This window comes from Colias philodice, chromosome 3, assembly GCF_061535455.1.
Source record: "Colias philodice isolate Cphi_HAF_F1 chromosome 3, ilColPhil1 Martin Lab GWU primary, whole genome shotgun sequence".
NCBI classification, from domain to species: domain Eukaryota; kingdom Metazoa; phylum Arthropoda; class Insecta; order Lepidoptera; family Pieridae; genus Colias; species Colias philodice.
The window spans coordinates 2059379-2084330 of NC_143088.1; the positions used below are offsets into that span (position 1 = coordinate 2059379).

The 24952-nt window shown below is 35.1% G+C and overlaps 1 protein-coding gene and 1 long non-coding RNA gene across 4 annotated transcripts in view; one reads left to right on the forward strand and one right to left on the reverse strand.

The window, feature by feature from the left end:
* The window catches only part of sws (patatin like phospholipase domain containing sws), a 53391-nt gene that overhangs the window by 27898 nt on the left and 541 nt on the right, over positions 1-24952 (reverse strand). For all 3 annotated transcript variants that reach the window (XM_089713370.1, XM_089713362.1, XM_089713379.1), the window contains exons 2-10: positions 9633-9714; positions 8810-9018; positions 8199-8385; positions 7728-7873; positions 7063-7191; positions 6663-6743; positions 5579-5701; positions 5070-5165; positions 4193-4285 (exon numbers count right to left, since the gene is read on the reverse strand). In XM_089713370.1, the coding sequence (XP_089569496.1) occupies positions 4193-4285; positions 5070-5165; positions 5579-5701; positions 6663-6743; positions 7063-7191; positions 7728-7873; positions 8199-8385; positions 8810-9018; positions 9633-9714 (1146 nt within the window). The remainder of the gene's footprint in view (positions 1-4192; positions 4286-5069; positions 5166-5578; positions 5702-6662; positions 6744-7062; positions 7192-7727; positions 7874-8198; positions 8386-8809; positions 9019-9632; positions 9715-24952) is intronic.
* The window catches only part of LOC149489406 (uncharacterized), a 220810-nt gene continuing 199547 nt past the window's right edge, over positions 3690-24952 (forward strand). Inside the window, exon 1 of the long non-coding RNA XR_016318145.1 lies at positions 3690-3884. This is a non-coding gene — a long non-coding RNA (uncharacterized LOC149489406). The remainder of the gene's footprint in view (positions 3885-24952) is intronic.

Consider the following 24952-nt stretch of genomic DNA (forward strand, 5'->3'; position numbering starts at 1 on the left):
AAATCACGGGCCAATTTTTTGTTTTGAATCCCACCGAAAATATAATTGCGTTATTAGAATAATTAATTACTATACCTACCCACGATCAATTATTACAATATAGTCTCAAATGCATACTAGAGAAATATTGCAATTTGATTCAATTAAAATGCATAGCATACAAAAATAAATTCACAACACAAGAAATTCCGCGCGCAAATCATAGCGCGTGTCAATGAAATCAAGAATGTTTTATATCAAGCCGACGCGGACGACGACGCGACGCCGAACAAAAGTACCTACGACGGACGACCACGCTTCGAGTTGCCAAACAACATGAGTAATAAATTGTTTACAAAAAAAACAAGTTTTCCATTTTTCTGTATGAGTAGACAGAACTTCAAAACGCCACCTGCTACGGTTTATATTATGAACGATTGTTATAAAAATAAAAGTTATATTTGTTGGTGTAAACTATTTTATTGATCAATAATTTTGGAATTTAAAACTGTCAACATTGATTACAATAAAACGCAGTTTTATTTTATTACACTATTGTTTTTTTTATCAAAACACTAGCGGCCCGCACCGGCTTCGCCCGTGGTACATATGAAAAATAGATGTTGGCCGATTCTCAGACTTACCCGCTATGCACAGAAAATTTCATGAGAATCGGTCCACCCGTTTCAGAGGAGTATGCAGACTAACATTGTGACACGAGAATTTTATATATAAGATGTATTTGAAGTACCATATAATATTATGCTGATCCAAGCATTTTCACTCAAAACTAATATCACTAATGATTTGTAAAAGTAAATTATTTCAATATACATTTCATAACCAACATGTAAGAATAATTATTATTATTCCTACCTACAACAACAAACCTAAAACACTATTTACTATGGGAAAATAACCAGGAAGGTGAAAAACATTATATTACCTATTATTTACGATTTCGACGCACTCGACTTTTAGTAAAATATAGTAGGTAAACATAATATTATGGTTTTGATTTTTGCTACTAGTATAAGAAAACTGCGTGTTCAAACTACTTGTTTGTCTGTCTGAAAATTCGGAAGTACTTTGGTAGTTTACCGATTTATAATAATATTGTATATATCGTTGTTTAAAAAATATTCAAACACAATAAAATATGATATACTGATTTATCACTGGTTTCAGTGATGAACTGATGAGTCAATTATAGCCACTATACTTTCGTCATACGTGTGTATGATTGATGTGATTTGCAACGTGGTGATATTTCAGAAAAATCACGGGTCAAATTGTCCCACCGAAAATATAACTGCGTTATAAGAATAACTATACCTACGATAAATTATACATAATACAATATAGTCTCAAATGCATACTAGTGAAATATTTTATTTGAATCAATAAAATAAAAAATAAATAAAAAATAATAATAATACAAAAATAAATTCACAACACAAGAATATCCGCGCGCAAATCATAGCGCGTGACAATGAAATCAAGAACTTTCGAGCCGACGCGGACGACGAAGGAGCCTTTTTTTTTTTTTTTATAGTGGGGAAATCTTCCAAAGATACCCACGGCCCCCGGGGAAGGAGCCGTGGGTTATGTCGGATTCTTACCGACTAAAACCCCACTGTGTTCCGTCGAGCCGCTTTAATGATGGGGCCGCGGGTATTTGTTGGAATTCTTCCGCGACACGACGAAGGAGCCTAACAAAAGTACCTACAATCATAGGCGGCTCGTGACAAAATTGTATGGCCGTGTTCACTTGAAATAAAACAACGAAAATAGGTACCTACAATAGCGTTAGCAGTACAAAAAAAATGAGCACCACATTATAAATGTCTATTTATACACTAAAAATTATAGAGTATTTCAAAACGAATTCAATTATTATTTAGCAATAATTAGAAAATCCCCGAATTTGCATTCGTGATCGTATTCATAGTGTTTGTCTACACTAATATTATAAAGAGGAAAACTTTGTTTGTTTGTTTGATTGTAATGAATAGGCTCATAAACTACTGGACATTTTACCAATGTTTGCAAGTTTGTGATTACTTTGATAGTTTACCGATTTATAATAATTGTATACTTATATCATTGTTTAAAAATATTCAAACACAATATGATATAGGTACTGATTTATCACTGGTTTCAGTGATGAACTGATGAGTCAATGTTAGCCACAATACTAATCACTTTCGTCATACATGTGTACGAACTATGATTGATGTGATTTGCAATGTGGTGAAATTTCATAAAAATCACGGGCCAATTTTTTGTTTTGAATCCCACCGAAAATACATATATTACTAATTGCGTTATTAGAATAATTAATTACTATACCCACGATCAATTATTACAATTTACAATATAGTCTCAAATGCATACTAGAGAAACATTGCAATTTGAATCAATTAAAATGCATAGCATACAAAAATAAATTCACAACACAAGAAATTCCGCGCGCAAATCATAGCGCGTGTCAATGAAATCAAGAATGTAATTTTATATCAAGCCGACGAGCGACGACGCCGAACTAAAGTACCTACAGTACCATTTACCTTCAGTGTACAATACAGTTTACAGACCTACGACGGACGAACAATAATGAGTAATAAATAAAAAAAAACATAGTTTCTAAGGTCATTAGTTTTATTTTATTTTATTGTTATTTTCTTTGAACGATTGGAAATGAAATTACTCAATTTTTACACATAACTTTGATTTATTAGAATTATGCTCATTATGCATAAGATAACGAACGCGAATGCACGACATCTAGCGCGTCAATGTCTAAACATCGCCTTTCGTTTAGACATTGACGCGCTAGATCTGTAATAAGTATATAGTCTATGCGCTAGATGTCGTGCTTTATGTCGTGTTTCGCTTGGCAAAAGTCACGCACACTACTGTAGAAGTGTCAAATTTTTCCGGTATTTTACTGTTGTTTTTCTAAGTAAATATTGTAAATTATTGATTAAAAAGGTCGAACGCGCACACATTTCATTATAGAGAAGTGATAAAATGATTAGTTTTAAAGAAATAGTGTCTGTGTTAAGTGTTTAGAGGTAATCAAAAATGTATGGAGGGACGGTCGGAACATCAACCTTAAGCATACATAGGGACATAGGGACAGAGAAAGCGACTTTGTTTTATACTATGTAGTGATTATAATGTGATTTTTGAAGTGAAACTTCTTTAGGCGCGTTGCGAGAAAATTTTCAAGATCGCGTCATGGCAATACCGTCACGTCATGGAGTAAGGCGACGATTTTGGTATCTTTGAATATTGCCAAAGAAGTTTCACTTCTAACACGTGTGTTTGGCACACGCTCTTTTTTAATGATGAGAGTAATGTTAATATGTATTTTAGTTTTGACTTTGTATTCATATCACTATCACTACATAGTATAAAACAAAGTCGCTTTCTCTGTCCCTATGCTATATATGCTTAAATCTTTAAAACTAAGCAACGGATTTTGATGCGGTTTTTTTAATAGATAGTGATTGAAGAGGAAGGTTTTAGTATATAATTTATTATGTTTTAGACAAAGCGGGCGAAGCCGCGGGCGGAAAGCTAGTCATTCAGAAATGGGATATAAATATCTGTTATCTGTAGTTTGAGTTTAAATTAACGTAGTCCGTACATAAAATACTCATGTTGTTGATGTCATTTTTGAAGTGAAACTTCTTTATCGGGTTTGGAAAAAAATTTAGTGTAACATTTTTTCGTTACGCCTGACATTTTTCCGTTACGCGCCATCTTTTTCTTATCCCTACCACGCGTTATTCGACGTATTTCTGTAAAGTTGCATATAGCAAATTATTTTTTGAAAAATAAGGTCATAAAGAAGTTTCACTTCTTACGTGTGTACACTAGTACACGCACACATTTTTGTCAAAGAAAGTATTCTTATTAGTGAGAAGTTGTTTTTATTTCATTTTCTTTAACGGAACTTAAATTAATAGGGATTATTTAAACACAAACAAATATGAATAAATATCTATATGTATAACTAGCGGTCCGCCCCGGCTTCACCCGTGGTACATATTTCGCAATAAAAGGTAGCCTATGTTCTTTATGAGGGTCTAAAGATTATCTGTGCCAAATTTCATCAAAATCGGTCCAGTAGTTTATGAGCCTATTCATTACAATCAAACAAACAAAGTTTTCCTCTTTATAATATTAGTGTTGATTAACATACCTGCTCATCAAGATTGTCAGTGTAATGTTTCTTGAAGGAGGATCCCTCTTTCGGCCTTTGGAATGATGAAGTTGGCTGCACGTCTGGTTGTTGCTGCAAAAAAACATTTTTTTTTTCATTATTTTAAACTTTACTAGTTTTTTCTAGGACTTTAAAACAAAATATTATATTAAAAAATTCAATTCACTTATTTGTTTTTGTAGTCTCAGACTCAGCTTTGGACTAAAGCATTTTTCAATTCCGTTGCAAAAAAAATATTTTCATTAGCCACAATTACAGAACTATTTAATAGGAAAAATATAGGTATAGAATACAGTATAAAATGCAGAATACTAATTGGTTATCTACTACTTTTTTTAAACTGTATCACATTTTTTTTTGTTTTGTACTAACCACATCCTTCGCTACCCCACTACATCACTATTAAAAAAAAACAAAAATAAAAAAAATGTGTGCGTGTACTAGTAGTAGTAGTACACACGTAAGAAGTGAAACTTCTTTATGACCTTATTTTAAATAAAATAATTTACTACATGCAACTTTACACAAATACGTCGAATCACGCGTGGTAGGGATAAGAAAAAGATGGCGCGTAACGGAAAAATATCACGCGTAACGAAAAAATGTTACACTAAATTTTTTTCCAACCCCGATAAAGAAGTTTCACTTCAAAAAAGACGGGTTGCACTCCGGGAGTGCCGGCAGAAGTGAAAACTTGATTATTAACGTTGAGCATGTTTGATATTTTGGAATGGTATCCGTCTTACGCTTTTTCGATCAGGTCACGTGTCCTGACGCGAGATTAAGATTTTATACCCATTACAGAAAAAGTGCTCAACGCCGCTAAAGAAGTTTTCACTTCAAAAATCCACCATACCTGAGGCGTATTAGACGTAATATCCGGCATCATGTCCGGTCTGGGTTTCCTGCCCTGTATGTGTATGGGCGATGACGGCGCCAAACCCGCGTCTTGCTGTTCATTTTATGTTATTTACATGTAATGTTATTGTTACAATAAAAAAACAAACAAATCAAATATCAAGCAGGTTTAAAGTAATGGAAAACACTTGGTATTAAAATCGAATGATATTATTTCAAAAGCTATTAAATGGATTTAAGATTCATATAGAAGGTCATGTATGGTATGGATTATTAACAGAAATAAAAGTTATGATTTAGATAATAATATGATGAAATATAGTATATTTGTATACTATTGTCTTGAAATAGATTTTGTGAAAAATCACAAATTAAACGTCAATTTTTTTTCTTAAAAAAACACTTTACTCAAAAAAAGCGCAATCTCACAAATATTTCACTCCAACACTGAAAAAAATAACCGAAAATGCGGGTAGTCACATCAAAATGTGGGTAGTTAACACTCACGTGTTCGAGAAGGTTCCGCTCGCTGTGGTGCGGCGAGTGCATGGTCGTACCCGCGTCCACCACGGTCTTCGCGGTCTTACCGGGCGACGATATTACGGTCGTGGGTCGGCGTTTTTCGCGACCCTGGACCGAAAAAAATCATTAGGAAATGGGGAAAAACAAAAAAAGAAGATAAACAACATATTATCGTAACAGAAAAAGGATAAAAAAAGACGGGTTGCACTCCGGGAGTGCCGGCATAAGTGAAAACTTGATTATTAACGTTGAGCATGTTTGATATCCATCCGTCTTACGCTTTTTCGATCAGGTCACGTGTCCTGACGCGAGTTTAAGATTTTATACCCATTACAGAAAAAGTGCTCAACGCCGCTAAAGAAGTTTTCACTTCAAAAAGACGTGTGGCACTCGGGGACTGCCGCGGCAAAGCTATTGCATGCTATGCCTTCAAGCCACACCTCTGCGCCCGTCGGAGTGGGGAGCGTGAGGTTTTTCGTTACGCAATTTCTGGATTCGGTCCCCCCGCTCAAGGCCCGCGATAGAAGCTATGCAATAGCTTAAAAATAAATGGAAGCAAAACATATTGCATAGAAATTAAAAAAAACAGTAAATAACCATGTTACTTGAACTAAGTAACAATAACAGACATTCAATTAACAATAAAAATATCGGTTCAGTATTTAGAAGTTAACAATGCCATATTTAATGCAAAAATTAATTTTTCTCTATATAGTTCATATATTTAAATCTGTTGTCTAGAACTTGATAAGACAAGAAGTTATCTTCTTCACTGATCAAAATGTTGACACAAAACTCTTGTTTATATCTTTACAATATGTACTTGTAAATTAAAATAATTTTATAAGATCAAATCTATACTAATATTATAAAGCTGAAGAGTTTGTTTGTTTGAACGCGCTAATCTCGGGAACTACTGGTCCGATTTAAAAAATGTTTTCGGTGTTAGATAGCCCATTTATCGAGGAAGGCTATAGGCTATATGTCATCACGTGTCATCACAAACAGAAACGGAGCAACGCAGGTGAAACCGCGCGGCACAGCTAGTAATATATACAGAAATACTTACAGGATTGACAAGTTCAGCACTAAGCCCTAAGTACTGATGCAGGGCTGTAAATGTCACTCTTTGTAAACGCACCATGATAATCTGTAATTAATACATTATTTATAAGTATTTATGTAATCTTGTTTTTAAATAAATATAAATATAAATAAAACATCAATCATTGTAGTTAATTTGGCTGATATCATTTTTTATTATTATTTATTACTTGAATTTATTTATACATAAAATTCAAGTAGGTTTCATATCATTTTCTAACAAACAATATCTTTCAATTTTGTTTCGTGCCGACACATATTTTTTACTAAATACCATGACACATGTACTTTTTACATAACAATAAATTTACTCATCATTATGGCAATATGTTTCTTAAATCTATTAATAAAAGGTCCACAATTACCTGAATAACTCTAACAAATATATCGGGATACTCCTTAAACACCTCTTGGAAGGCCTTCATCGGAAGTTTGATCACTTGCGAGTCCTCTAACGCTTTTGCGTTCACCGTCTTGTATGGTTGTGAGTGGCCCTGGAAACAGATTTAAGATTAGACATTATAAAATCACAACACAAATACATATTATACTAGCGGTCCGCCCCGGCTTCGTGGTACCTACATGTTTAAAGTTTAAACTATCCTATCTCTAAAGTTGGATTGAACTGCACATGGTGTGCGAATTTTATTATAATCGGTTAAGTGGTTTAGGAGTCCATTGAGGACAAACATTGTGACACGAGATTTATATATATTAAAGATAAACAACTTGACACATAATTAAATAATCAAATTATGGTCAAAAGTCAGTCAGTCAGTTAGATTACAACTGCGATCCTCTGGAAGGATTTAGTTTTTCTGGATTACGGTCATCTGAATTTTTTGCATTTAGATTTCGTGTTTGGAACTCATTCGTCTGGATTGTAAAACGTCGTACAAATGAAGAAATGGGCAAATGAAATTTGGATTTGCGATTATATGGCAAACAAAACTTCGGAATTTTAAAAAACCGGGTTATGAAAAAATGTCATCATCAATTCAAATTCGAGATTAAGATAGGTGACCCGTACCGTAAGCACGTCGGTGAAGCTGAGCAGCGAGGTGACGCTTTCCCCAGCCCGCACCACCTTCAGCGACAGGCTGCTGCCGTCCGCGTTGGTTATGTACACGTTCACGCGACCGGTTTGTACGACGTACACGTTTTCGTCCGTTTCACCTGAAAATGGACACGGAATTAATATAGTTGATATAGGATATGGTAGTGGTGTTAGGCTCTAGTTCAAGAATCAGAGACACGACTTTAATGACGGATATTGCCTCTGTCGCAGCAGTCTGTTTTTTTTTAATGCATTCTATAATTTTAACTTACTGCTTCGAAAATTGAAAAATGACGTTAATTCGTTTTGCTACATTTGATCTAATTTATAAAGCCTAAAATTTGGCAATACATTATAGACATTACAGTTAAATTATATACAATTTTTTTGTCCTATATATAGACCTATTTCTACCACAGTTCAGACTTATTTCTTCACACTCACCAACTTTAAACAAAAACGATCCAGCCGGTAGATTCAATATTTCCGTATGTTTGCACAACATCAGGAACACCGGTTTCTCGAAGTGGCCAAACACTCGGATGCTGTGTAACATGTATAGCGCATCTGGGGGCACTCGGTCATCGCTGGTGAGATCTTCTTCTAGGTATTCCGCTGGCGGTTCTAATACCTGGAAATTTTCATAGATTACGGATTTGTTGGTTTGAAATTTTTCCAAATCCGAATATGAAATCCGATTCGGTCCTAAGCTTAATATTAAAAACCAAGTATTTTTTGTTTTTATTTGTTGTAACAAGGTGGTATTTATATTTGAATGGTTTATCAGGTCCACAACTATACATAAATGTATGACAATATATTATATAGTAGTATGTGATTTACAATATTTGTGTTTGTATTCAAATTACTCATAAACCATTAAACAGATCCTAACCAAACCAATCTAACTTTACTGGACTACATTTCTTTGAAATATAAAACAGGACATATTGTGTTATCAACCTTGTTACTTTTTAAAACAGGTTGAATTTATCATACACATCAACTATTGACATCAATCATATAATTTTATTGAGGGTAGTCCAAAAATCTACCTTCAACTGTTCCGGAGCGCTTTCCTTCTTCAACTGCAGCAGTTTCCTCGCGAACCTCATGACGGCTCGACGCTTCCTGCCCTGCCCGGAGTTGGAGATAGACTTCACTTTACGCAACATCCGACGTCCGTAGAATAGCATTTTGTCTCGTTTACGGAAACGCTTGGCTGGTTCGCCGGTAGCTGTGGTTCCTACGCCTCCGGATATTTCTGGAGTTCAGACAATGTAATGTTAAAAAAATGTTTTATACTAATACAAATAATAAAGGTATATAGTCCTATATTGAGAAAAAACATGGATTGTATTTAGTAACATGATTTTAATTTAATTTTGGAACGAAGTTCCTTATCGCGCGTTGTGAAAGGGGGCTAGACGGAAAAAATTCTTACGAAAACTTGTCACGACACTTTTTGCGGATTGCGCGTGGTTCTATATCTGTCTCTCTCTAACTTAACACTTCGTTCCATCCGGATGTCCCTTGACTTGACATCGCTCAAGTTTTTTCCAATATAAAACATATTCTTTATTCAATGTTGTTGATTTTTTACTAACTTTTTAAATGTCTTATTGTTAAGGTTTCGTATACTTACAGTAATTTTTAATCTGTTTAAAGATAATATCAGTCTTGTGTAATTATAATTAACTGCACTTAAATTATTTTGGACGGAAAGTACATGCTAAAATATTTTCCAAAATAACAAAATAAAAACTTTATCCGACTTATAATCGGTTAAGCAACCGACTTAACTTGAGGTCGTTATAAAAAGTAAATATTATACAATTGAAAAATAAATTAATTTTAACAAAATAATAATAAACTTACCCTTCGTCCTCCATCGTTTATAATAATAGAAGAATACGACTAGTAAAGACACCAGGAGGCACCCGCAGAATGACCACAGCAACTGCAAAAGTGTCATTTTCATTAAACGTTCAAGTAGAATAAAGACAATATATGTATAAAGAGCTTGTTTCAAGACTCAAAGATACCAAATCGTCGCTTTACTCCAGGACGTGACGGTATTGCTATCACGCGACCTTGAAAATTGACTATCAACGCGCCTAAAGAAGTTTCACCTCAAAAATAATGTCACAGACCAAAATACTATTATAAATACAATTTGTTTAATTTCATATTTGTCTTCGTTTATATGTATTTCGCACTCGGTTTCGGCTCTAGGTTAGATAACTCAACTTAGATGAGAAAAACCGAGACATTTTTATGAAATGAATAATCTGTCTATGGTGCTTTTTTATTATTATTTTAGATTTTACTCATTTCGATTTTCGGATATCTTAGACTGCAGTTTTCTTTCTCTTCAAATTTAATAGAATAAACCTGTCTGTTTACAGTATACATAATATAAAGACTACTTTCCCTTCTTTGCAATTCATGAAAATACGCCTTTTTACCTTTAATACAAATCTCATTAAATTTGTATGCACGAAAAAATACTAAGGTTGTCTTGGTATGGTTGTATAGTATGTCATTGCTATGTTTTTTTTGTGACTTTATATGAGCTCTTAAACAGGTTTCTAAATACCGCAGGCCACAATTAATCCAGGTTTAACTTCGTTACTCGTCTAGGCTATAAATAGAATAATTATTTTTCCTTTACTTTTTGCTAATGTAAGAAAAATATTTATCTTTTACGTTAGCTGCGCGTTTGCGCATGACTTCTATTTTTCACATGTATTTTTTGTAATATTAAGGTTTCTTTTTATGAATTAAAATAAAATAAACTTCGATTTAATTATGCTTCACCTTAAAATAACCTACGTTTAATTAAGTTTGTGGTGACTATTGCATGTGCTATTGCTACGTTATGTTATTTTTATCTAAATGGAACTTTTCATTCCTTTTTTTGCAAAAGCGTGTTATTGCACGCCTCATAAGCGAAGCGTTGAGGTGGGTACTACTGTCGCTTCGCGCAAAACATCTGATTTTTCAAACTTAAAATGTCTTTATGTATCATACATTGCACTTGTAAGATAATACATACACACACATATTAAGAAAAAACACTATTTTTAACATTCATGATATTTTTGATGTCATTTTTGTTATTTAAACTAGTTAAAAAACAGTTTAAAAAAGTTCTGTCTTGGACGTCCGTGTGTCTGTATGTGCGGAGGATTTTCTTGTTAACACGATAGCGACCGAAATACTTTACTAATCGAGTCTTTTTTTTTTTCTCTTACGCTTGAGTATGCTCAGGAATAGAACCCTTTCATTTTTCAGGGTCTGATTCGATGTGGTTTAATTGTTATTAAATAAACAAAAATAATAATTAATAAATAATTATTAAAAAAAAAATATGAGGCGTGCACTTTTGGATTTTCCAAATTATTTTTATCTTCTTTATCTTTCATAGCCAGTCAAAATAGACAATCAAAGTTTGCTTATTATCCATAATGCAAAAAATTGATAAAAAAAATGTTTGGGACACTAGGATCTCGCATTTACTATTTATTGTCTATTAAAATTGCATATTGTGTATTAAAAAAAAAACGTTTGTCTGTGCCGTTGTTATTTTTCCGAGTATTTATTTAATTTCTTTATTTATGTATTTACAAATTATAATTTTCGAGCAGGATTACCGTAAAAAAGTGTGCCGCGTCGCGAGTGTAAAGTGTGACGTGGAACCGGAAATCCACGTGTCCCTTCTTCCCCCGTGATATTTATTCAGCGTATTATCTTATAACTACAAGCAAGCAGCATATCATTCAACAGCAGCCAAAATTAGCATTTTAACGAGATACAAAATCCAGCATTTTCAAGCCATAAAAGAGCTTGCGTCAGCTCCACGTGTCACCACGCGCATCGCCCCGAGCAAAGTACAGCCAGCCAACAGGAAAACCCCCTATCAGAATATCTAGCAGCAGCATTCGAGCGGAATAGAAATTACCAGAACAGCAGAATTAGCAGAATCAGCAATTATCTATCAGCAACCAGCATATAGCAAGTAGCAACCAGAAATTATCATTCAGCGACCAGCATATAGCAAGTAGCAAGTAGCGTGAACTGCAAAAGGCATCTAGCAACTAGCATCTAGCAACCAGCAACTAGCATTTAGCATCCAGCATCTAGCGTCTAGCAATCAACAATAAGCGACCAGCAACTAGCATTTAGCATCAGGCATCTAGCATCCAGCAATCAGCATCTAGCAATCAGCAACTATCAATTAGCATCAGACGATCAGTGACCAAAAATTAGCATCTAGCAATCAGCAAGCAGCAAATAGCCATCAGAAATTAGCAACAAGGAATCAGCAACCAGCAACCAGCAAGACGTAAGCCAGCCGCCTACGTCAGCAGCACGTGCCGCCACGCGTCAACCGCCACGTCAGCCAGCAACAGCAAGCAACCTAAGGTATCCGGGGACGTAGCCACGTCGACCGTATCCGAGACAGCCAAGTAAGAATTTTCCATTTTATTTTTTATTTCTACCGTTTGATTATTTTATATTACAATGGAAGCTTTATATACGGTCCAACTAGAGATCAAGGACAAAATAAAGAAGTTATTAGCGAATTTTAAAAAAGATAGTGCAGAGCGTAAGAGTATCGAATATTGCAGACAGCGTTTAGATATATTAGAATCTTTATGGGATGAATGCCAGAAAAATCATGAAAAGCTTTTAAAATATGAATCGACACAGCATCAATATTTTATGCGGGAAGAATTTATTAACATTCACGACATTTATATTCGAGCAAAGGAAGCGATCAGTGAAGCATATGATAATTTTTTATTACAAAAGCAAGCCCATCTAGAGCCGAAAGCGGGAGGATCCGGTTTAGAATCGCAAGCGACGCCTAGGTCTACAACATTTCAATCACGGGGGACCAACAGCAAATTAGACGATTTATCTCGAAAGCAGGAAGTCAATTTTAAAGCATTTATCAGAGCTTTATCTTTCATAGCCAGTCAAAATAGACAATCAAAGTTTGCTTATTATCCATAATGCAAAAAATTGATAAAAAAAATGTTTGGGACACTAGGATCTCGCATTTACTATTTATTGTCTATTAAAATTGCATATTGTGTATTAAAAAAAAAACGTTTGTCTGTGCCGTTGTTATTTTTCCGAGTATTTATTTAATTTCTTTATTTATGTATTTACAAATTATAATTTTCGAGCAGGATTACCGTAAAAAAGTGTGCCGCGTCGCGAGTGTAAAGTGTGACGTGGAACCGGAAATCCACGTGTCCCTTCTTCCCCCGTGATATTTATTCAGCGTATTATCTTATAACTACAAGCAAGCAGCATATCATTCAACAGCAGCCAAAATTAGCATTTTAACGAGATACAAAATCCAGCATTTTCAAGCCATAAAAGAGCTTGCGTCAGCTCCACGTGTCACCACGCGCATCGCCCCGAGCAAAGTACAGCCAGCCAACAGGAAAACCCCCTATCAGAATATCTAGCAGCAGCATTCGAGCGGAATAGAAATTACCAGAACAGCAGAATTAGCAGAATCAGCAATTATCTATCAGCAACCAGCATATAGCAAGTAGCAACCAGAAATTATCATTCAGCGACCAGCATATAGCAAGTAGCAAGTAGCGTGAACTGCAAAAGGCATCTAGCAACTAGCATCTAGCAACCAGCAACTAGCATTTAGCATCCAGCATCTAGCGTCTAGCAATCAACAATAAGCGACCAGCAACTAGCATTTAGCATCAGGCATCTAGCATCCAGCAATCAGCATCTAGCAATCAGCAACTATCAATTAGCATCAGACGATCAGTGACCAAAAATTAGCATCTAGCAATCAGCAAGCAGCAAATAGCCATCAGAAATTAGCAACAAGGAATCAGCAACCAGCAACCAGCAAGACGTAAGCCAGCCGCCTACGTCAGCAGCACGTGCCGCCACGCGTCAACCGCCACGTCAGCCAGCAACAGCAAGCAACCTAAGGTATCCGGGGACGTAGCCACGTCGACCGTATCCGAGACAGCCAAGTAAGAATTTTCCATTTTATTTTTTATTTCTACCGTTTGATTATTTTATATTACAATGGAAGCTTTATATACGGTCCAACTAGAGATCAAGGACAAAATAAAGAAGTTATTAGCGAATTTTAAAAAAGATAGTGCAGAGCGTAAGAGTATCGAATATTGCAGACAGCGTTTAGATATATTAGAATCTTTATGGGATGAATGCCAGAAAAATCATGAAAAGCTTTTAAAATATGAATCGACACAGCATCAATATTTTATGCGGGAAGAATTTATTAACATTCACGACATTTATATTCGAGCAAAGGAAGCGATCAGTGAAGCATATGATAATTTTTTATTACAAAAGCAAGCCCATCTAGAGCCGAAAGCGGGAGGATCCGGTTTAGAATCGCAAGCGACGCCTAGGTCTACAACATTTCAATCACGGGGGACCAACAGCAAATTAGACGATTTATCTCGAAAGCAGGAAGTCAATTTTAAAGCATTTATCAGAGCAGTAAGAAACATTGAGGTGAATAATTTGGAGGAGAAGTGGGAATATGAAGACTCCCTTCGTATTCTCCACAATCGATGGTCAGCGGTGGAAAATTTACATTGGGAGATAGTTGGTGAACTTGGAGAGGAAGATGAAGCGTACGAAATTAATTTTACTAAGCATGAAAAAATATATATCAATACAAAGAGAGCTATAAACTCAAAAATGTGTGCAACAAGTCATAGAGATAAATCAACTCCACAGATGGATATACCGACATTTTCTGGCAATTATCATCAGTGGGTATCATTCAAAGACCTTTTTAATGAAGCTATACATAAAAATACATCAATATCGAACGCGCAAAAAATGCAATTTTTGAAAGCTAAAGTAAGCGGGGAAGCCGAGCGCCTTATACAGCATTTGCCTATCAGCTCCGATAATTATTTAGTTTGTTGGAATATCCTAAATCATCGATTTAATAACAAAAAGCTAATTTTTACATCGCACGTTAACATATTTCTCAATTTACCTAATATACAGCAGCAATCATATCTAGCAATCAAGAAATTACATGACGTCACATTAGAAAGCTTGCACGCTATAAAAAACCTAGGCGTAGATATAACTACTTGGGATCCGCTATTGGTACATTTATTATCGCAAAAATTAGACAGCGAAACTTATTCTGAATACGTAGAATCATTAAAAAACACTCGAGAGCTCCCTATACTACAAGAATTTTTGGATTTTCTTGAAAACAAATTTACATCGCTTGAATCATCACGAAGAAACCAAAATTCAGCAGCAGAACAAAGACATCATAGAACATCGAACCAATTATTAGCAACGTACAGACAACCCATACACATTAATTCAAATAGAATTAATATTAATAATCAAGTAAAGAGGTCACTGACGTCAATGCACACCTCAGCGAAAAAATGCCCCTTATGCAATTTCGAACACGCGCTCACTAATTGTCCACAATTTATTAAATTATCATTTATGAATAAACTACAAACGGTTAAGCAACTACGGTTTTGCATTAATTGCATTTTTGATCACAATGGAAGTCAATGTACTTCGAATAAGCGGTGTCATGTGTGTGCTGGCGCACACCACACGTTATTACACGAATGTTTTAAGCAGCAAGCTAGCGAAAATTTTAGAAATAAAAAATTGATGAGTAGCAACACCCAAAGACAGGTCTATTACAGTCCCAAAAATCAATCGAATATGTCTCAGCAAGATGACTCTGAAGTACTTTTAGCCACCGCATTGGTAAAGGTAACAGCTGAAGATGGCAAACAGCACATAATGCGAGCACTGATCGACCAAGGGTCTCAAATTAGCATCATAACCGAACGAGCAGCACAGCAACTGGGCTTAAAACGTCAACAAAGCAAAGGGATCGTCCTTGGTGTAGGGGGCCAAGAAAACAACTGTCGTGGAAAACTCAAGATTAATTGCCAATCTATATATAACAATTTTACCTTCAACGTCGACACATTCATTATGACTAATCTTATAAAAAATCTACCTAATAGATCGTTTGAAAAACCCGGCTGGTCGAAATGTATAGCGCACTTAAACTTAGCCGATCCAGAATTTAACAAAAGCCGAGCAATAGATATTTTATTTGGAGCAGATATTTATTCGTACATTATGTTAGATGGGATCATTCGAGGCCGCGAAATCTCACAACCACTAGCACAGCAGACGCAATTGGGTTGGTTATTATGTGGAGGCAGCATAAATACCTTCCACTGCAACGTTATTTTGAATCATATACAAGCAATTCAAGATTTTTGGAAAATAGAGGATATACAAGAGCAAAATGATATGTCAGCGAAAGATAAGCAGTGTTTAGATTATTACTTAGCAACTACAAAGCGATTAAAAAACGGACGTTATGAAGTAAGCATACCTATGGAGGATCAAGCGTTAGAAAAATTGGGATCGTCTGAAAAACTAGCGTTAGCACAATTTAAGAGTTTAGAAAATAAACTTAATAAGCAGCATGAATTATCGGAGCAATACAAGCAATTTATGAGCGAATATATACAACTGGGACACATGAAACTAGCAGCATTAAATTCAAGCGTACAATGTTTTTTACCACATCATGGGGTACAGCGAGCAGCATCCAGCACCACTAAACTACGAGTCGTATTTAACGGATCAGCAAAAACCACGACAGGCTACAGCTTAAACGACGTTATGCACAAGGGACCCAATATGCAAAAAGATTTACAAAGTATCATAATCAATTGGAGACTATACCGTTACGCCTATACATCTGATATTGAAAAAATGTATCGACAAATATTAGTAAAAGAAGAAGACCAAAAACTTCAACAAATATGGTGGAGATCAAGCCCAGACCAGCCTATAAAAGCGTATCAATTAACAACTATCACTTACGGAACCAAAGCAGCACCTTTCTTAGCAATTATGACGTTGAATCAGCTAGCACAAGATGAGCAAAATAATTTCCCAAAAGCAGCAAAAAGCATTAAAGAAGAGTTTTATATGGATGACTACATTTCGGGAGCACACACAATTAGCGAAGGTCAGCAAAAAATAGCGGAGGTGAATCATGTACTTAGCGGAGCAGGGTTCTTATTGAGAAAATGGATTGCAAATAATAAGAGCCTCATTGAAAACATAACCAGCAAAGAACGAGACGAGCAATCAACATTTATGTTTAAAACGGAAAACACGCCGAAAACATTAGGCCTACGATGGGACCCTATTAGTGACGTATTTGTATTCGACTATGATAGCGTATTATATGAAAACTCAGCAAGGTTAACGAAAAGAAAATTATTATCGGAAATGTCTAAGCTATTTGACCCATTAGGATGGTTGACGCCGCTTACAACAAAAATTAAGATTTTATTTCAAAAAGTATGGTTACAAGCAGATCTTGAATGGCGTGATCTAGTCTCCCAAGATATAAAAAGCGAATGGATAAAAATAAAAAATGAGCTAAATACGTTAAAATGTATTAAAATTCCCAGATGGTATAAATGTGATGAGAATAGCATAATTGAATTACATGGGTTCTGCGATGCCTCAATAAAAGCCTATGCATGCGTCATATATGCCAGAGTCGCAAAAAATAGCGCAATCTCAAGTATAATAATAGCAGCAAAATCCAGATTAGTACCAAATAAAAAGGAAGTATCTTTACCTAGATTAGAATTATGTGCCATGGAGTTATTAGCAAAATTAATGAATAAAATAAAAAATAGCATCAGCAGCACGAAAGTTGAAGTTTATGGATGGAGCGATTCAATGGTAGCCCTTGGTTGGATCAACGGCAACCCCGACCGTTGGAAGCCCTTTGTAGCAAATCGAGTAAAGAAAATCCACGAAACAATGCAACCTCAATCATGGCGCTATGTAAAAACGAAGGAGAATCCAGCTGACGCAGCGAGTCGAGGTCAAACAGCATTACAATTAAAAGAAAACTTATTATGGTGGCAAGGTCCAGAATGGTTATTGAGTACAGATTTTAAAAATAAGCAGCAGCACACTAATTATATGACAAATTTAGAAATAAGAAAACAAGTAAATATCATTCAAAAAACATACACATCAAGCATAATAGATAATTTATTAAACAAATATAGTTCATTAATAAAAATAGTACGAGTATTAGCATGGATATTACGAGCGATTACACCGTCATTAAAACAAAGGCCGACGTATCTCACATTACAAGACGTGAGAAAAGCTAAAACGGCAATTATTAAATATGTTCAATCGACTGAATTCTCAGCTGATATAGAGCAATTAAAAAAGGAAAATAAATTACGATCGAACAGTGCATTATTAAGCTTAAATCCATTTTTAGATGAAAATGGTATTTTAAGAGTTGGAGGTCGTTTAAAGAATGCAAACATCAGCGAAGATATGAAATATCCAATAATTATTCCATATAGCGGACGTTTAACGGAACTACTGATAAACGAAGCACACGAACTTTCTTTTCACGGTGGAGCAAAAATTACTATTTCAATTTTAAGGCAAAAATACTGGATAGTTAAGGGATATCGAGCAACAAAGAAGCAACTTCGTACCTGTATCACATGTAAAAAGCGAGAGCCTACGAAATTACATCAACTAATGGGAGATATGCCTAGCTATCGTGTTAATCCAGCTCCTCCATTTTATCATACAGGAGTCGATTTTACAGGATTCGTCAACGTCAAGATTAATAAAGGTCGAGGAGTTAAAACCACAAAAGGTTACATAGCGTTATTCATATGCATGGTTACGAAAGCGGTACATATAGAGATAGTTTCCGACCTCAGCAGCACAACTTTCATAGCGGCTCTGCGACGCATGGCAGCACGACGCGGAACCCCAAAGCATATATATTCAGATAATGGCACGAACTTTGTCGGAGCAAATAAAATTATACAACAAGAATATAATGAATTACTAAGCAATTTTAGCGATAGTTTTTACAAAGAAATCACCGAAATGGAGATAGAATGGCACTGGAACTGTCCATCGTGGCCTAGCGCAGGAGGAATTTGGGAAAGATCGATAAGAAGCCTAAAACAGCATATAAAGAGAGTAGTGGGAGAGCAAGCTTTAACCTTTGAAGAATATAGCACAATCCTTGCCCAGATAGAAGGATGCCTTAATTCAAGGCCTTTATGTTCAATTACGGAAGACGTGGAAGATTTAGATTTCTTAACACCGTCACATTTTTTAAATCAGCGAGCGGAGAATACTCTAATAGAAACAGCACATGATGCCAGGACCAGATGGTACTTAGTAAATAAAACTTTTAATGATATTTGGAAACGTTGGAAAAATGAATATCTCAGCCAGTTGACGGTTCGAAGCAAATGGTTAGAACCTCAAAGAAACCTTAAAATAGGGGATTTAGTGACCATTCACGATGATATTATGCCAGCCGGGAAGTGGCCAGTGGGCCGAGTAGTAGAAACCCATCCAGGAAGCGACGGGTTAGTAAGAGTAGTTACATTAAAAACAAAAAATGGAATCTTAAAACGGCCAGTAGTAAAATTATCATTATTACCACTCGAAGAAAAAAGCAATCATCAGCAAAATCATAATATATCCATTCCAAACAACAGCAGCGAATTGAAAAGCGAAAGAAAGGAAAGTCGAATCATTCAAAACAACAGCAGCGAATTGAAAAGCGAAAGAAAGAAAAGTCGAATCAGACAAAATATTCCTTCAAAACTTGTAAGCGTCGTATTATCATTAATATTTTTTATGAGCATTTTATCGTACTCTACAGCGGAATATAAGTTAAAACAGCTTGAAAGCAATCTATCCATATACTTTGACTCGATGGGCGAAATGCAACTAGCTAGGGACAAATGGAAGCTAATCGCATATTTTGACATGTCTCCATATTGGCAAGGGAACACAGCGGCAGATCTTTTATCGGATTACTTAGAAAAAACCTGCACTAATATGAATGAATCGAATCACTGCCAGACTATCTTGTTACAAATACGTCATGATTACAATGAACTGCAATACTACAACCAGCTGTTACTGAATCAGCATTTCGACGCGCGGTCAAGAACCCGGCGCGGTCTTTTCAATGCGGTCGGCTCAGTGGCTAATTCATTATTCGGAGTACTTGATCAAAGCTTTGCTGAGAAATATGAACAGGAAATCGAGCTCATTAAAAATAACGCCAACCATATAACCCAACTTTGGAAGAACCAAACATCAGTCATAGAAGCCGAATTCAACATATTAAAGCGAACTGAAAAAACCATCGAAACGCAGTACAAAATCTTTAACAGACATTTAAATATCCTAAACAATAAAACAAATGTAATCCAATCAGAAATTGAGACCATTCAAGAAGTGACCTTATCAGCAATAGCGTGCAACAATTTGATTCAGAATTTACGGAGAATACAAGATACTCTATTGGACACTACCACCGAAATTTACCACGGCCAGATAAATGTACACTTATTGTCACCAAAGCAATTGCGCGACGAGCTGCAAATTATATCCAGCCAAATTCCCAAGGACGTCACATTACCCATAGAGAACATACATACAGACCTGTATAAAATCTATAAATTAATAAAGGTAAAAGCTAGAATTACCGAAAACTTCTTTATATTTGAAATACTCATACCATTGATTAGCCGGGACAATTTCCAACTATATAGATTGATACCCATACCCAAGCAAGTTAACAGCAACATGATAAGTATAAAACCAATAGCGGAATATATTTCTATAAGCATAAAGAGAGATGCCTACATTACATTAACATTAGCGGAACTACAATCATGCCAAAACCAGAATGATATTTATTTTTGCCAATTGCATGGTCCTATAATAAGCTTTAGCAACCATGAACGTTTTTGCGAAATAAAAAATAATAAATGTAATTACATTATAAACAGCTGTAAAAGTAGTTGGATACAATTACACGATCTAACTACATATTTATATTTTCAATGCGATACGGCACACATACGCATTATATGTGACAATGACATTCAGTCGCGCCAAGTCAGCAAGGCCGGGCTTATATCACTAAACAAACAATGCATAATAAAGGGACAAGATATCACACTGTACTCATTTAAGCAACTTGAAAACAAGCTATATCTGAAACCCGACATATTAGAAACCAAATTAAATCCCATTCACAATCTGATTAACTCTGCTCTGCCTATCGAAAACTACTCCGACGACGAAGATATCAACGCATCATTAAAAACTCTTGGGGAGAAAATAAAAATAATGAAAAACGCTGTCGAGAATACGGATACCTTAGGTATTTCAAAACACGACCTACACCAATACGCAGTGTCATATGGAACACTAACACTAGCAATATTAGCAAGCATCTTTTTCTTCGTGTGGTGGCGAAGGAGTCGAGCGACTCCACAGCAGAGCGTCCCAGCAGCCCAACAGCAGAGCGTCCCAGCAGCCCAACAGCAGAGCTTCCCAGCAGCGCAACAAACTATTCAGTCTCGGACAATACCCCAAGAGTGTGTCGATTCTAGTGTGTGTGTGCACCAAAAAAGTGTTACTAGTGTTCGTGCGTCTCCCTTACCCGAGCGGGGAGAGTGTAGTGAAGTATCATGCGAACAAAACAGGCTCAGACGATGGGCAAGTGCGCGATTTAAAAGGAGCGATAGGTCTACGTCTCCAATAACTAGCAAACGCTCTGCTATAAGTGAATCAGTGGTGGAACTATAATCATTATGCATTACAAACATTACCAAACTTATAAAATTTTATATATATCTTCTGTGGGCCTCGGGAGCATGTTCGAGCAACGAACAAATATTTTATTTTAAATTACTTATTATCCATAGTTACATTACATTAATGACAATTATTGAGCAATAATGTAAATGAGGTCAAGCTGCCTCAGCATTATTATCGTGCGACGGCCGAGCCGGCCGGAAAGCGCAGTTCTTCCATAGCAGCGCCCGAGTGCTAATCTATCCGCTCGAATCCGCGTGAATTATATATAATTATTAGCGATAATTAAAGTGTTCCCAGTTGTCCCATAATATCATAGCATTATTAGCAGCATATTAGCGACCTAAATACAGTCCACATTCGATGTAATACGTAAACCGTACATCTATTAAAATTGCATATTGTGTATTAAAAAAAAAACGTTTGTCTGTGCCGTTGTTATTTTTCCGAGTATTTATTTAATTTCTTTATTTATGTATTTACAAATTATAATTTTGGCTATTTAAATTTTAATTTACCTGCAAAAATACAATAGTGAAAGTTAATAAATAAATAATTTTATAATATGTAAATTAGTTCGTTAAAAATAGATAAGAGTATCGACAATTAAATTGAATGGTCCGGGAGCCAGCAGCAGATTTTATGACCAAGTTCCTCTCAAGCGGTAATTAGTAAAATGCATCAAAGTATAGTATTATGAAGCCTCGTGAACGTCAGCTGGAGCTCGGTTGGGGGGAAGAGCGGTTGTAGCCTCCCGTATCAGCTGACGGTTTTTCCACCAAGATACAGCCAGTTGACATATATATTTATCCACAGTTACATATAAGCTATCATCAGGTAAATTTTTGTTTGAGAGGAAATAACGGAAAATAAATTTTTCTTTAAATTTAACTTTCATGTTCGAGACACCAGCTGACGTATAATACACCATGTTGTAACCAGCTGACTATTTTTTTTCGTTGAGATATTGGGTTAGCTACAATTTGACAAAATTTTAGCTGAGAGGAAATTAATGAATGAATGTATTTTTTTTCCTATGTGCGTGGGAGGCACCCCCCCAACCGAGCGCCAGCTGACGTTCACGAGGCTTTATAATACTATACTCTCATGCGTCTGACGAATTATCTCTTGAGAGGAAATAGTTAACCAAATTTGCACCTGGCTCCCTAACCAGAACATTTATTCTAGCCGTTTCTAGATAGTAGTGTTTACGTAAGTATGAGTAATGACAACGTAATAAATTGAATTAACGAAGTCTTTGAACCTCCTCGTCTTTAATTATCATATAACTATCATAATTTTATCAATAGAGTTATGCTATTATATTTGTTATTGCGACAAATGACCAGGTTTCCCCAAAAATACTGACAATAAAGAGAATCATTTCTGTTGAGAAGGTTATAAAAAAATAACAATATCAACCCTTTCTTTTATATCCTACTAATGTGATAATTATACGAAAGTTTGTGAGGATGGATGGATTATTGTTTGTCTTTCACGAAAAATCTACGGAATGGATTTGTAATTTGGATGCAACTGTACAGTACCTAATTTATACATCAGAATTACACATGAGGTATAGGAATACTAGTGAGTTCAGGGTTCGTCCGCGGTATAATTGTTTAGCGCTTGCAAGTTGCATTACTACAGAGACAATTTAAAATAAAACCTAACGCATGCTCTGTTACACGTGGTTGAATTTTTTAATTTCTTCGAGGTTCTAGAACGTTTGTGTCACGTACATATTTGAGCAAGAGTGATGACAATCATTTGATAAATATGAAATAAACATTTTTGATGAAGAAATAGTAATTAGGTACCTACTATGTACTAGAATAATAATTAATGATTTTTTTTATTGTGGTCTGTAATCATTTTTATAGGTAGCTCGGGGTTGGATAATAGTCACAATCAAAAGAACATTAGATATCGTAAGCATTAATCATACAGCTTACTACAGACAGTAAATGAAATTAAGTAGTTTCGCATGTAAATCAACATAACAGTTTAGTCAGAATCTCATTACAATTTGATGAATCAAAAAAAATAAATATGTAAAAATAAACAATATACATACCTAGTATTACCACGGGCAACGGTGCCCGCCACATTCTAATACACAGGTGTTTATAACTACAAAAAAACTCAAGTAATTAAACTAGTACAAGGTTTTGCGAAAACGACGTAGCCACTTTACCAACAGTCGGGTGCTTCCGCAATCCACGTCTATTGATCTTCAGCACAAGGTCAGCGGGAAAGTGGTCAATGCCGCTGTATCTAGGCAAAACCCAGCTTAGCGTTGACATGAGATAGTGTAATGTTTACATTTTTTTTTAATAACACTTCATACGGAGTATAATCCTTTGTTTTTGAAACAAATTTACCTATTCAACAGTCCATGCGTAATACGTAATGTATGCAAATTGTGATCTAGATATTATTCCGTTGTAATTATAATTAATATATTCACGTAATTAACGTAATATATCGAATATACACAAAGCATCAATGAAAAAAGTTCCCGCGCAAAACGCATACGAAAAAAAAAGTTTTGAATTTCGAATTCCTTTAAATATTGCCATATTCATCCATTATCCATCGTATTGTCCTTGCACATCTTCGGTATCGCAATAACACGTGTATCGATGTAGGATGTTGTGCAAAACCGATTGGCCGGTTCGAGAATGTGTCGCAAACATTCGTCGTGACCTTTACGTTTATGTCTATCGATCTAGCTGGCACTTCCGATCGTGATAAAAACAAGTGAAAACGCAAACAAATATATTATAAACGTCATAATTTAGATAACACTTGTCAATAATAATTTCAAGTTGTGGTTGTAGAAATGTGTATTTGTTTTTCGTAATTTGTAACAAATTTATCTACTTTTAATACAGGCCATTCTACCATTATCTATGTAAGATAAAAAAGAGAAAACTATTTAAATATAGATTTGACTATGAAATGTATTTAATATAGGTAGAAAAACCTATTTATTTAAGACGTTATTAAATTTAATATCAGTAAATATTAAATATTCTGTTTCTTCTATGTTCATTGTTATCATTGTTATTAGCAGTTTCAAAGTTATATATTTTAATTGTTTACATTGTAAATTAAGAAATAACATACCTACAAAGCCAAATAAAAATTTGTGAGTTTAACATGTAAATTCAACAAGTATGAAAATAAAGTACTTATACAATAATTTATAGGTATTTATTATAATAAATGAATATAAGGTACATATATATGAATATAAGATACAAAAAAACAATCTCATAATATTGCAAGGATTCACTATGTCCTTATCAATTATTATTATCAATTAGTTATCAATTGTTTTTAATTTATTAAAAAAAAAGTAATATCATTGCAGCAGAGACTAATTCCATATTATAAACTTACAATTTGATATTAAGACTTTTATTCATGAAATGATTAAATTCAAAGCC